General features: G+C 39.1%; 2 protein-coding genes across 2 annotated transcripts in view; one reads left to right on the top strand and one right to left on the bottom strand.

The window, feature by feature from the left end:
- Positions 1-320: 320 nt before the first annotated feature.
- LOC111865620 (zinc finger MYM-type protein 6-like) lies at positions 321-857 on the top strand. Its single transcript, XM_023853797.1, has one exon. The coding sequence runs from the start codon at positions 321-323 to the stop codon at positions 855-857; it is 537 nt and encodes a 178-aa protein (XP_023709565.1).
- Positions 858-1778: 921 nt separating this feature from the next.
- The window catches only part of LOC111865618, a 46569-nt gene continuing 33672 nt past the window's right edge, over positions 1779-14675 (bottom strand). The window contains exons 12-13 of the mRNA XM_023853796.2: positions 7374-7593; positions 1779-4307 (exon numbers count right to left, since the gene is read on the bottom strand). Coding sequence (XP_023709564.1) covers positions 4084-4307; positions 7374-7593 — 444 coding nt within the window. The 3' untranslated portion in view covers positions 1779-4083. The remainder of the gene's footprint in view (positions 4308-7373; positions 7594-14675) is intronic.

Here is a 14675-nt window from a genome sequence, read left to right as displayed (position 1 = left end):
ACACTGCCTTGTTTCTCCCAGGATCTGCTTCAGTGAATCTGTGGTAGTTGAAACCAAACATCCGAAGTTTACAAATAAACCAAGAGATTTTTTTGTTAGAAAGCTTAGTGGTTTAAAGTCCACCCAACAGAAATTTGCTAAAACAACAAATGTGATTTCTAAGGCCCTTTTAGCCTCTTACTAGGTTTCTCATAGAATTGCTAAGTGCAAGAAACCACATACAATTGCAGAAACACTGATTTTACCAGCAGCGACTGACATAGTATCAACAATGTTGGGTGACTCTTCTGCTCAACAATTTAAAAATATCCCCCTCTCTAATGACAGTTTGTAGAAGAATTTCAGACATTCCTGACAATTTATCTCAGCATTTAATTGAGAAGTTGCATAACAAGTGCTTTGCACTTCAAGTGGATGAGGCGACTGCTATTCATAAAGATGCTCATTTGATTGAGTATGTTCGTTTTGTTGACGAGTGTAATATGCAAGAGGAATTGTTTTTGTGTGAGCCTATCTTGAAAACAGCAACAGCTCAAAGCCTTTTTGACATGAATAATGCTTTCTTTAATGAAAATGGGATATGTACAGATGGAGCTCATTCAACGTCTGGATTCCGTGCTGGATTACAAGCAAATATTAAAGCTGTTGCTCCCGAAGCGGTATGGACTCACTGTATGATACATCGGGAGGCTCTGGCAGCTAATGAACTCAGCCCACCCCTTCATGAAGCACTGCAAATGATTGTAAAAACCGTCAATGTTAACAAGACAAATCATCTGAAGTCTAGAATTTTTAAAATGCTGCATGAGGAAAAGGGTGCCGAACACACTGCTCTGTTCTTTTTTGGTGGTGCTTGATGGCTTTCAAGAGGCAAGGTATTAAAGAGAATGTTTGAGCTGAGGCATGAGGTGTTCTGTTTCTTAAATGGGGAAAATCGCTCACTGGCAGGCAGTTTCAGCAACAAGGATTTTTTATTGAAAAATGGCTTACCTCACAGATATATTTGAGGAACTAAATATCCTCAACATTTCACTTTAGTGGAATGAGGCAACTGTACTTTCCTGGAATGACAAAGTGAAGGCTTTCATGAGAAAATTAGAGCTCTGGAGAAACAGTATGGAAAGTGACACGCTAGACATGTTCCCTACTCTGGTGTCAATGGTACAAGACACTGATAATCCAGTGCTTCCAATGGACATAAAAAGCTGCCTACTTGATCATCTCATAATGTTGAAAGTTCATTTCGAAAAATACTTTTGCAGTGGTTTTGATGAATTTAATTGGATTAAAAATGCATTCGAAAATGTTCCTGGGCCATCATCTGTGAAGGTAAATGAGCAAGAACAACTAGTTGATCTCACTAGTGATACTTCATTAAAAAGTAAATTTAAGGAATTGTCTTTGCTGGAGTTCTGGATACATATTGGCAAGGAATTCCCAACTTTGAGCCAAGAAGCACTGAAGATGCTGATTCCTTTCGCAACAACTTACTTATGCGACACAGGCTTTTCTGCTTTGGCAGCTATAAAGTCAAAGTATCATTCAAGGCTAAATATCACTAAAGAAGTTAGAGTGGCCATTTCTGATATTACACCATGTTTTGATAAACTTTGTTCTCAATTGCAAGTGTTAAAACTAATTTTTACTGTAGGCCTAATATTGCGATACTTTAATTTGGAATAAAAAACTGCTATAAAGTATGTAGAAAAACACAAAAAAACTGAATAAAACGTCAAACATACCATGACTTCTATTTTGATAAAAACAAACAGGCTGGGGGCCTCAGAGTATTTTCTCTTGTCAGGGGGGCTCAGAGGTAAAAAGTTTGAGAACCACTGATCTAACTGAATCTAGCCTTCGTGTGGTACTCCTGGAAACACCCAAAAATGCAGAGTCCAACGTCACATTCTATGCACTTTGTTTGGATATTTCTCCTCTTTGCACATGAAGAGCACACACGACAGTTCAGTCTCGTGGTTGAGGAAGTTGGCCAGTGATGTCGATTGGCTTCCTCTAATCCAACATATTGTAGATGACAGAGCACGGGGTCGAGGTAGACTCCTTGCAGCATGTTCCAGCATATTTCTCACAAGGGTGAAACGAAAGTCTCACACCACAGCATGACAACATGATGAAACTGTTCAGAGTCGTCAGATGCAGGAGATGGAAGAACAATTTGTCCATTTCCAGGTACGACTGATGGAATAGCTGTTTGTCATTCTGTCTGCCTTGTCGACATATCCCATGTGCTTATAATCTGCAACAATTGCTGGTTTGATGGCATTTCCATGCTCATCACAGAAATTGCCTTCTGCTGGAGGAGAGTGCATGTTTGTCAACATATGAACCTCACTTTTATCCTTCCAAACTAGTGCTGTCACGTCCCCTCTCACCCTAACCCACATGTCACCTTTCTTCAATTGAAGTTGTCTGTTGCGAAAGTCTTGAGGCAAGCCCTTCCGATTCAGTCTGAATGTCCCACAGCAACTTATTTTCTTCATCATTAGTTCGTCAAACAAGTCTGGTGATGAAAAGAAATTGTCCGTGTATAGTTTGTGGCCTACTCCCTCAACCCTTCTGCAGAGGTCCCTGTCCTGTCTTTCCCCAAGTAAACCTTCATGTCGTAAGTATACCCAGCAGCGTCACAGAGTTTGTAGATTTTGATTCCGAAACGTTTGTGTTTCTTAGGAATGTACTGTCTCAAAACCACCCTTCCTTTGAATTTGACAATTATTTCATCAACAGACAAATGTTGAGAAGGATGATAATATTTTTGATATGCATCATTTACAGTATCGAAGATGGTCCTAATTTTCCATAGTCGGTCATAACTGTTGGCATTCCTGTCAAATTCTGTATTGTAATCTGCAAAATGAATGAAACGAAGGTGAAGAAAACGGTCACGGTTTCATTGTGTTGCTGTAGGAAGGCGTGCAAAATTGCTCAGCAATTGACCAGTAGTCCTTTAGTCTGTCCCTTATATTATGTCCCATTTGAACAATTCCTAGAAACAGAAACATCTCGGAGTCGGTTACATCTGGGCGCGGAGAAGGTCTGTCTTCAAGTCTGTCTAGGTCTTGGTGATAATATCTGTTAGTCTCGTCCACCAGCAGCTGGATAATTCCTGCGAAGTAAAGCATGAAAACGCAGAGTGGGGCGGAATCCTTATTTACATGTGGAGCTTTATCGAGAGATATCCCCACTGCTCCATTGGAAAAATTATTCACACCCCTCCTGTCATGCTGACGTGGTGGTCCCCAGATTGTTGACGAAGATAATGGTTCTTCGTTGACTTCACTTTCGGAGCTTCCGTCATGACCACTGTCAAAATCATCTGTACCGCAGTCTGAATCTGTATCACACAACTGCCTTCTGATGTAACATCCCAAGAATTTACTATGTATGCTACAAGGAACAGGCAATGTTTGTAATCTGAGAATATGATGCAGCAGAAACAAATATAAACTTCTGGTCTCTAATTGATAAACCAGGAGCCAACATTTATACTGCTGAAACATATTGTGCATGAGGTGAAAGTAGAATTGTAGGCAAATGCTCAAAATCTTTATATATATAAAAAAAAATCGGTGTGAGAATTTTTACAGATTTTTAAGGCTTTAAATTACAATATCTGATTCTATATTCTTTCTAGATAAAAGCAACGTTAATTTCGTCCATTTACCACAAAAATTGTATAAGTTACAGCATTTTTAGTAACATGATCACAAATTTAATCTTCTAGATCTGCAGGCATTTAAATAAACTCTGGCCTGCTACAACTACCACAATTTAAATACCCCGTCTCTCAAAGGTTAAAATTTGAATCTTTGGTAAAAATCAGTTCCTTATAAAGCTTATTCTAATCAGTACAACTAACAAAGAGTCAATTTTTGATGCAGCCTACCTGTATCTTCAGACTTTTCACTTTCCTTCCAGTTTCTTAAATCTGTAGGACCAAATACGTTATAAAACATGTTTTTAATCCCTACTGAAGATTTCTACAGCATATTCCTAAAATATCTTCTACTTCACAACTTTTCAGTCTCACAAAAATACTGATCACTTCCACAGACTACTAAGAATTCACAACCTCTGATAGCGGTTTTCCTGGTGGTCACCACAGTAGAGCTGAATTGCTGAATACAGGAATGGCACAGCTGCTCCAATCATGAGGAAACCTCCAAGCACTGGGTGATACCAAATCCAGGCAAATGATGTTACCAGCAAAGATGCTGATGTAGATATTGCCACATTCATAGAATTCACACCCAACACCAACAAATCATGCAAGACTGAATACCTGGAAACTGAACACATCTTATCATTAACACCATTCTTTTAAAATTTATCAGAAGTGTGGGTAGCTCATTTGTTGAATACAGCACCTCTCTAGAAGAGGTACTGAGAGATATAATAAAGCACATTTAATATCTTGGCTGAATGGTACTGCTGCTACATACTTTGGAGGTCCCGAGCCCTGACACCATCAATCCCAACTGAAGTTTTCTGTGGTTTCCTTCAGTCCCTGCAGGTAAATGCCAGGACAGTGCCTGACTGCTTCTTTCCACATCCTGCATAACTCACTGTTATTTCACTCCATATATTCTTAGATAATGATGAAATCGTTAAATAACCACAAATAAATAACAAAACAATTGGGATAATTACCATGAAGAGACACAAAGCCTTGGCCTTTAAAACTGAAACAGATATATAACATAAAATTTGGCTCCCCACATTTATGAGTGGCAGTTGAGGACCAGTTGTCTGATGGCAGAAATCTGGCAATGATGTGAGCACAAAAGCAGAAGACAGTGTTGGCAGCCACTACCAAGCAACAACTAGTGGAGACACAGCTACCTGAGACTGAAAAGGCTTAGTGTTTGCAGCAGTGATTTGTTAAGTGTGTAAATTAGGGATAGTGTTATAATTACCTAGTCATGAGTTATAAATTTTCAATACTCTCAATTATCAATCCAAACCCTGTGTACAGTCACTAACATGTGACATTATGTAAGGCTAAAACAGCAAGCTTTGTAATGCTGCTGTGATCACTTCCTTTTAATTTTTCTTGTTTGTAACAAATATAAATCCTAATAATTACCTGATTTGACAAATTTGTCAGTTGAAGTGATGTATCCTCCCCAGTGCTACATTACGCTTCACAATTAAAAAGGAAAAAAGGAACGTGACAAATTTCAATTTAAATATATACTCCAGTAACAAATAATCATATTGTGATGTGTATGCTCACTGACAGGTACATTCCCACAACATATATGCAAACGGCAACAGAAGAATGTCTACTGCTAGGCAACAGAGCTGTAAACATGCCTCCTTAAAAACGGAAGATGGTGCTTTTGGGGGGGTCCATGCCAAGGTGTTATAAAGGGACAAAGAAGGTCCCTTGAAGAGGATAGAATAATAGCTGAGTAGAGTAGCAGTAGCAGTAAAGTGAAGAGACGAGATTTGAGATGTGAACCTGCCGGGATATGAGCTTGGAAGCAGAGAAATTGAATGAGTCAAGTCTTTGGAATTGGCAGTCACAGAATAATGGCAAGAAAGGGAATCAGGCAGTGCAAAGAAAACTGCATGTGTGATTTGAAGTTACAGTAAGACTGCTATAAATTTGTTGCCAGGATATAGTTAGTAAAGACTAAGAAACCTAGGGCGTGTGTAACAGTGAACTTCAAAGTGTGCAGAATAGCGATAGCACTGTAGCTGTCCCGAACTGGGACGTAATGATAAAGTGCAGTAAATCCAATCATCCAATCCAAAACTCTGTATAACAGTCACCCTTACAAAGACAATATTTTAAGGCTGAGCTGCATTCTGTTGTAATCCACAATGCTATTTATTAATCATTTATCATATACCGCCAAATACAACACATTTAGGTTGGATGTTTACCCAACATGTTTCAACATCTACAATGTCATCAAACCACTCTCATCACGCCTGTTGCTATACGAACTTGAACTATCTAGAGCATCATTTGCTCTCTTCTTCAAGTCGCTGCTGATGACGCTACTTTCGGCATCAGTTTTTGGTTTTTGGTGTCTCTCTTCATCTGATGCCTACCCTTTGACCTGTCCAGCAAGGGAGGCCCTGCCAGTAGCTACGCTACTACTGGTATAGCTCTCAGGGTCCTTGGCATACTTAAACACCCTCATCACGATAAGGTGGAGACACCAACAAGGGGGTTGGTTAATGGCATATGAAGTAAAAACTGAACAAAAAGGTTTCTATGCAAATATAATGACACAATCTGTAATATCTAAATTCATGACATGTGAAATAAACAAAATGGTTCTGCAGAAACGATTTTAGGTAGGGGAAAACAAGAATACTGACTGCTGTTTTGGTCACTGTCATACTAAACTGATGCATGAGTTCTCAAAGGTTGAATACATCTTACATTAAATGCACGTTTCTATTAAATAAAAGACACTAAATACAATAAAATATGTTGTTTATATTGTCATGTGATAGTGACTAGACATGGGGTTTTGACTGATAACTGATTTTTATTAAATCCTTACAACTTGTAACTACAAATAACTGTAACATTTTCACTACTCTACACACTCTAAAAATTGCTACTGCAAACACTAAGTCTTCTGTGTCTTCACCAGTCATTGCTTGGAAGCAGTGTCTAACAACGCAACTAAAGACTCTTGACTGCTAACCAATGACTCTGATCTTCAACTTCCAACTCATGACTGTCAACTGACTGACTGACTGCTAAATTGCTGCTGGCTGCTACCAGAACAGTCCCATTGGTCTCATGACCATGTTTTACTATCAACTCAGCTGATGTCCTCATTATATTAACACTGATACAAACCATACAGATAAACTGTTTTCCGTGGTTCATCTGCTGTGTTTATTCGTTACTGCAGAAACGTGTCCAGTACATAACTGCCTAGCAACAGCCCCATCTATTTGTTAAACTATTCCTGCATTCAGCCACCATGTCACAATATTCAATTTCCACTGGGATAAGAGCAAATATTAATTAAATTCACTAAAAGCAGGATCATTAAATCTGGATTTCACTGTAGCCAAAATTCATCTAATAAACTTTTTTTTTCCTATCCTTTAATTGCAATTTGTTTTCCCACTTAAGAACTTCAAATTCCATGTTCCTTTGAGAAACATCTTCAGAAGAACCCACAGTACTTTTAATACAAGTAATATGAACTGAAGTATTAATGCTGCCAATAACTGTGTGACTTATCACTGCAACACTATGTCATATGTAAACTAGGTTTCACTATAATAATACCAAATCCATTATCAATTTGGATTAAAAGAGTAACATTATATATGACACAACATGCTGCCATTTTATCCTACTTAACTCAACTTACCAATAAGATGCAAGATGTTTGTAAGGCAATTTGCACCAAGAAACATCATCAACCAACCAAGACCACGCAAAGCCCATGTCAGCCATTGGTTGTGAACTCGTTCTTCAAGAAACATTTCCTCTACAGTCAGGCGACCATATCGCAGCATCAGTATTTCATCCCCTGAGAATGTCTGATAGGGTCGAATCTCTTTCCCAACTTGCATCCCCACAACACTCACCTGGAATTCAAAGATGAGGATACAAAATAAATTTAAAAATAACTTCTACTATATATAGAAATTGGATATACCTTCAATGCTTGGAGACTTCTATCAAACATAGGTGCAAAAATTCTTCATCAAATAGCGCCAAAGAAAATGTGTTTCTATTCTAAAAGCAACACCTGTAAACCACAGTCTATTTACCATATATGGGCCTCAAGATTCATATCCTAACCTTGGTTGAATCCAGACAGTCTAAACATAAATGAAATATCCTACTTTGTTTGGTCATGTGTGAATTATTGAACTAGCTTATGGTTTACAGCCTGATTTTTCCTTTCCAGATTTCATGAAAATAATGTATTCTATCCCTAGAGGGGAAAACAATAATACGAAAAAAGTAAAAACATCATAGGAAAGGTCCTAGCAGTTACAGCTGATTCAAAATAGTCTCCAGATAAATTATGTGCCCAGTCCATATATAAAATCAGAAGTATCTTGCAGTGTTTCCTTTTGCTTTTATTGTGACACAGCATCATGAACGTTGTATACATAAGTACAACCAATGTCTATAATATAAAGTTTCATTAACCATTTCCAATCACATTTCATTATTATGAACCCATTATATCATATTATAAAAAGGCTACAATATAACAAACAAAAATGCAGTTCTACTGCGAGTCAGTCCACTCTAAACCATCACATAAAAATGAAATTTTCAGATCTTATCTTCTCCAAAATCATGAACTTGCAGACTACACAGAAAATACTATTTCTTCAAAATTTTATCACCTTGTGTCTTGTAGCTTTTGTGGAGCAGGGATGCAAAAAATCATAAAAGCATACATTTTTGGCACACCACCTCTGCTACAAAGCTTAACATTGGTCTGTACAAGCTAAAGAGCTCATATGGCTCTTTCTTAGCTCATGAAATACATTTTCACAGATGCACAACTTGCATTAAAACAGAATACTTTGATTTCAGTGTCATCTGAAGTGATTTTTTACCTTCAACTTCTCACAAAATATAACTAATTCTGGCCCCCCTCCAAAAAAAAATTCATACTGTTCTAGTCTAACATACAGCAAACTGTCATCCTGGGACAATCGTAGATCTCCTGTAACAAAGTCATTAACACACACACGCTATAAAACAGAAATTATGTACGACACATTTAAAACAGTAAGCCCTACAGTTACTGACATCAAGAGACAAGTGTTCTTACTTGTAAACATGGTAATTAGTATATTTGATCTCAAGTTCTCACACTGGTGGTTATGAAGAGTTCTGTCTTCTGGGATATAGCGCTATGTAGTCCAGCAAGCCAGCCAGTATTTTGGAGGAGCATATCACCTCCACCTCCAGGGTCAAAGATTCAAGCCAAGCAGGAGACCAACATGAAGTAGGCAGCACACACAGCTCATCCAAAACAATGGATGACTTGCACTGGACTGCACAGTGTTATATCCCAGAAGCAAGAATTCGTTCACAATAATTAGTAGCTTCCATTGCACTCAACTTTCCAATCATTCTCTGTGTTTTGGCAAATGGTTAAGTGTGTGTTCATCCTGGGGTTGAGTACAGATGATGGTGATGGACTATGAGGACGGAGAAAACTGTCACTTCCAGCAAGTCCTCATTCACTGTCCTAACATACCCAAACCACCAAGCACTGTCATAAACACATAACAAAGGCACTTGTATCATCAAGTGTCATGTTTTCTTACACCTCAGTTACACAGAATTTTTCAGATACTGAAGTGGAAAATTTCTTCAAAATTTTCATATTTTTTGTTATTGGTAGAAAAGCATGACCATTAACCACTTCCAGCAGTTGCATTTAGAAAAACTTCCACAAGCAGGTCACCAAGGGTTTTTAAATGCCCACCAAGCCACTAATGTGAACTGTTTTACCCAAAGAGTTTGTGCAAGGGCATAAACTGAAAAGGCCAGACGTGTACTTACATTTTCAATTGTCCAGTTATTGGACCACCTCAACACTGCTATATCTGTCAGTGAAATGATAGTAGCCTTCAATACTAGACACACTGAGTCATAGACTGTCCACCAAGAAAAGAACTATTCTCAAAATGAATGGGTTTTCAAAGTATTGTGACATGTCGCGCTAGCTGGACCCCCCCCCCGGAGCTGACGCGCCGAGCAGAGCCGAAGTTAGCCGAGTCCCAGCGTTCTGGTAGCTATGCAACGCGAGTCAACAGTGGTGACGTAAGACAGCGTGAGGTAACAGCGTTGCTAAGCTATACGCAGACACTGTTACGTGGCATGCAACGACACTGTTGACGCGGGCAACAGGTAACAGCGGACGGAATATAAGCCAGCTGAGCAGCAAGCGAGAGCCAGTGTGTTATCAACAGTTCTCAAGGCAGCAGCCTATGAGTGGAGTTGAAATATAGCCGTCGTCGGAGATAGTTAAAGTGTATCAGCGGCCGAAGACAGTTCTAGCCGTGAATGAGTAAGAGTGTGTTATCAACAGTTCTCAAGGCAGCAGCCTGCGAGTCGAGTTGAAATATAGCAGCAGTCGTGATAAGAAGACCCGAACGCGTGGTTACAAGATTTTATGTGACAGTGTGCGATAACTAAGAAGTCAGCAAGCGGAAGACTTATTGTGTGCTTTCAAGACTTAGTGAGTGCTGTAGTACAGTTATATTTGGAGTGTGTAATTCAGGGAGACTTGTATAGCTCCCGCGTTATTAATACGTGAAGACTCTTGAAGATAGTGTGAAGAGATTTGGTTGTAGGGTTTGTAAAGTGTGGAAACCCATAACATTGTGATAATTAATTGTAGCCGTTTCTTGTAGGTTGTTGAATAAACCAGTTAACAATCCGAACGGCGGTTTCAGTAACGAAACACGTTACACTGGTGTCAGAAGTGGGATACGAACTTACACACGTGACCAACGAGATTCGAACTCAAGACACGTTACAGTATGGTTAAGTTACACACATCACTTGTAAGATTTCTGTAATTTGGGATGATACTGTGAACATAACCAGTGTCACTGCCAGCTAATACAAATAATCTGATGCCCCACTGGTTGGATTTTTCTTGGATTATAAGTTTAAAAAACTATTTTGCGCTTGAACCCAACTGTTGTTTCATCTATTACATCATTTTTACCTGGCACAGAATTTTTCTGAAATTGCTTCTCTATATGTTTTATCACCTCATTCTTGTCTTTTTGATGGCCCGATTACTTTATCCGGTGGCATCATTTCCCCACGTGCATCATTATCCACTCTCGTACTTCCCACCCACTGACAGGCAAGAACACTTGTTTCACTCTTGCTCTCACTTTCCAACATTTCACTGCTCGATTCTTCACTTGCAGTTTCTCCTTCAATTTCCAAATTAATCTCATCATCAGAGAAAATATCAAGTTCTTAACATATCACTACTAGATTCGTCATATACATCACTCTAGGGATGATATCTAATGGCATTCGTTCCTCAAGAAGTTCAAATCATGACTTCCAGATGGCAGAAGGTGGCAGACAAAACATTCATGCATGCGTTGGTACAGTCTACAGTGCCAACTAGTGACGTATGTTCGAGATATGACTGCAGAAACATGAAACAAACTTTGTCAATAATGTAGACATTTGCCCATGGAATCGCAGTCACCATGTTGATTATATATAGCCATTTGACCGGAAAGGGTTAAGAATTCCATATGTATTGGTTTGGCTGTTGAATTTATTAAAAAAAAGTTTTTTTCTTCTGTGAATTCTAGTTCAGTAACAAACCCACTGTTCATGTTTTATGTTGGTCTATGTCAAACTGTCTTGGAGTCATGAATTGATCAGTGCTGGGTCAATGCCAGGGTGCCCTTGCTGTTTCAGTCTGTTTATACTGTAGTTCCATAGTTCCACCAGCAGCATCACCATTGCCAAGCAGTAATGGTATGTAGAGAGTTGAATATTCTAATTTGTCATCAGTTTAGCCATTCTACATCCTTGAAGCATCAATCTGACATTCTATTGAGCAGCAGACACACACAGACACTCTGAGTCCCACTTGCTCGACCTAGAAAACACTCCAAAATGCAAATTTCAACAACATTCCCTGAGACCAGAATGTGACTCCTTAAATTCAGCACATATTTCTAACAGACTGTTCAATACTGGTTTCTTTGTTCTTTTGTAACCCCAGTTTCAATTGTCATATAATCTTTTTTTTTTTTTTGGGGGGGGGGATAACTCTGCTGTCACTTCCATTGCAATAGAACTTCTCAACAGTGTAAGTTCCTTCTGGTTCTAAGACTTCTTCCAGGCTTTAGATATGGTGATGACAGAATTCTATACTTGTATTCCTTTACTAGCTGTTCAGTTGCATGTGTCACATAGTCAGAGACAACTGGAAATTATTCTCCTAAATTCCTTTGGTAGAATAGTCAAAATTGTAACTTTGGAACTTCTGTTTGTTCTTTCATCACACATTTTAGCTATGTTATAGAATCAGGACCTGCTGGTGACAGAACTCTTAAGAAGTGATCTTACTGAACTTTCAAATTCGACAACTTTGCTGAGGTATTACTGTCTCACTTATTCTTTTCAGTCAGGCTCACAATTCACCTACAATCTGAAGGCTTTCATTTAATGTCTGCACAACTGTATGTCTACTACATCCATTTATTTCATTGTTGCCATCAGTTTTGTCCAAGGCATCATCCTCTTTTTCCAACAATAGGGTGTTACATTCAAACAGTAACACAGAAAACTTCTTCCTGGGATTTCAAAGATGGATTTTTTTTATCATCAATGGATGAACATTTCTTATATACTTCCAATAAGCAGCTTGTTCTTCTTTAAACAGGTTGCAGAATTGTGTAGGAATATATTTCTAAAAAATGTCATTCTCATAAAACATTCAAGCACAATTCCTACCAAGTAGTGACATGCACAATTAATGTTTACACAACTACAGCACTTGACACACAACAAAGGGTAAAAGAAGATGATGGATGCAGAAGTACTGCTGTTTTCGGCTACTTTATACCAGACAATACTGAGCATACACTATGGTCATGAGATTGTGCATTATTTATAAGAAATTGTAACTTTATTACCAACGTACTTTTGAGATCCTTTGAAAATGGGGCAAAGTTCAAATACTTTGAAACAACAGTAATAAACGAAAATTTGATACAAGAGGAAATTAAGAGCAGATAAAATTTGGAATGCTTGCTGCCATTCACTTCAGACTCTCCTGTCTTCTCATACACTATCGTAAAAACGTGGCAATTACAATAAATACAACTGTAATTTTACCTGTGTTCTGTATGGTGTTAAACTTGGCCATTCACATTAAGAATGACATTCCAAAACAGACTGCTGAGAAGAATATTTGAACATAACAGAGATAAAGTAATAGGAGGCTTGAGAAAACTGCAAACTGAGGAGCCCCATAGCTTCCTCTCCTCACAAAATATTATTCGAATGATCAAGCCAACAAAGAGATGGGCATGGAATGTACCATGCTTGGGAGAGGAGTGAATACTGTGGTTTGGTTGCAAAACCTGAAGGAAAGAGGCCACTAAAAAGACCTACACATAGATGGGAAGATAATAAATGTGACATGATGCCTAAAAGTCAGAATCATGGAATCAGAGAAATGTTCCAAAGGTCTCCACCGCTAGGTAAAGTTGAGCACATATTACAGACACCCACTAATGCACACAACAACCAATCCCTGACAGCCATGTACATACGCCACGGCTCAAGAACTGTTAGGGGCAGTGTTTTCTAATAAACCCCTAACAAAGCAATATACAGAGCGCCTGGATATTAACAAAAGAGTCTGACGAGAGTTACACAAGTCTCAGAGTTGTGAGATTGTAAAACATTGTCATGAGTCCACAGGACTTTGAACCAACAAAGAACATTCTGGAGAGGGCCAGCAACAATTCACCTAAACCAACCTGAACAAAAGAGTCTGCCCATGATCACAGCCTGAAACCTAGCAACATTTGTGAGAAGACACAGCCAGCAACCAAGAGTGATATAATACACTGTGAAACAATAGCACATACTTGTAAATTGCGTAACTACTTGTAAATAAAATTATTTAGCGTCCATGAAATTGAATAAATAATCAGAACCCCATGTCTAGTCACTATCGTATGTCAATATTATGTACTTAGTGAAACAGGATGACTGGGTGTTCACTGCATTCATCTGGCTCAGGGTGGGGGACCAGTGGCAGGGTCTTGTGAACACAGTAATGAATCTACAGGTTCCATAAAGTGCAGGAATTTTCTCCAGTGACTAAGTAACTGTTGGTTTCTCAAGGGCTCATTTCCATGGAGTGAGTGAGTTACTTAGTTGGCTGGTTCAGTTACTTAGTTTCCTAGCCAGTCAGTGNTTGCTGTGACACGCAGGTCGAGAGCAGCTGTCCAAAGAACTTCTGCCCATCGGCATCGATTTTATACCACCTGCTTTACCCATCAAGTGTTTTCTTTCTAGCCATCTCTCCCAATCGTTTTAGAGTAAGTACCGAGGAAGCTAGAGTTATATTGTAGCCAATCGCAATCACCGTTACAAACTGTAGATGACCAGAGCTCTTAACCTACAGCGATAGAACAACATCCACTCACTTCTTGTACTTCCGTTTTTGTTCTTCAACCAGAATTATACGGAGGGAGAATTCTGACGTCTGTAAAACATTGCAGCAAGCGGCCTCCGTAGTCTAGGGGTAACGTCCCACCTCATGACTCAAGGTACGCGGGCTCAAACCCAACAGAGGTCATGGAATTTTTAAGGGCGGAAAAATTCAGGGAACAAGTCCTCCAGGAGGGACTTTAAGCCGTGGGTCCCGTGTCGTAGATTTACGGCACGTAAAAGATCCTCATGTCTCTAGGAGACCTCTGAGCAAAATTTGACAAGTTTCCCGCCCAAGTAGTTTCCAGTGCCTCTGGTAAATGGGGAAAGCATCAGGTACCAAGGGCCAACCTCATTGCCTGAACGGGGCTGATAGTACGCACCAGTACCGGTAGAGTATGGCGACTGGTAGAATATCAAAGGGGGACGTACAATAGATCAACAACTGGTCGCGGTGCATGTGGAAACCCAGCCCCTC

The sequence above is a fragment of the Cryptotermes secundus genome, unplaced genomic scaffold (assembly GCF_002891405.2).
Source record: "Cryptotermes secundus unplaced genomic scaffold, Csec_1.0 scaffold2405, whole genome shotgun sequence".
NCBI lineage: Eukaryota > Metazoa > Arthropoda > Insecta > Blattodea > Kalotermitidae > Cryptotermes > Cryptotermes secundus.
This window is presented reverse-complemented; position numbering and strand designations above follow the sequence as displayed.

Excerpts from the sequence above, each read along its gene's own strand:
- LOC111865620 (XM_023853797.1), top strand. The coding sequence starts at position 321 with ATGACAGTTTGTAGAAGAATTTCAGACATTCCTGACAATTTATCTCAG.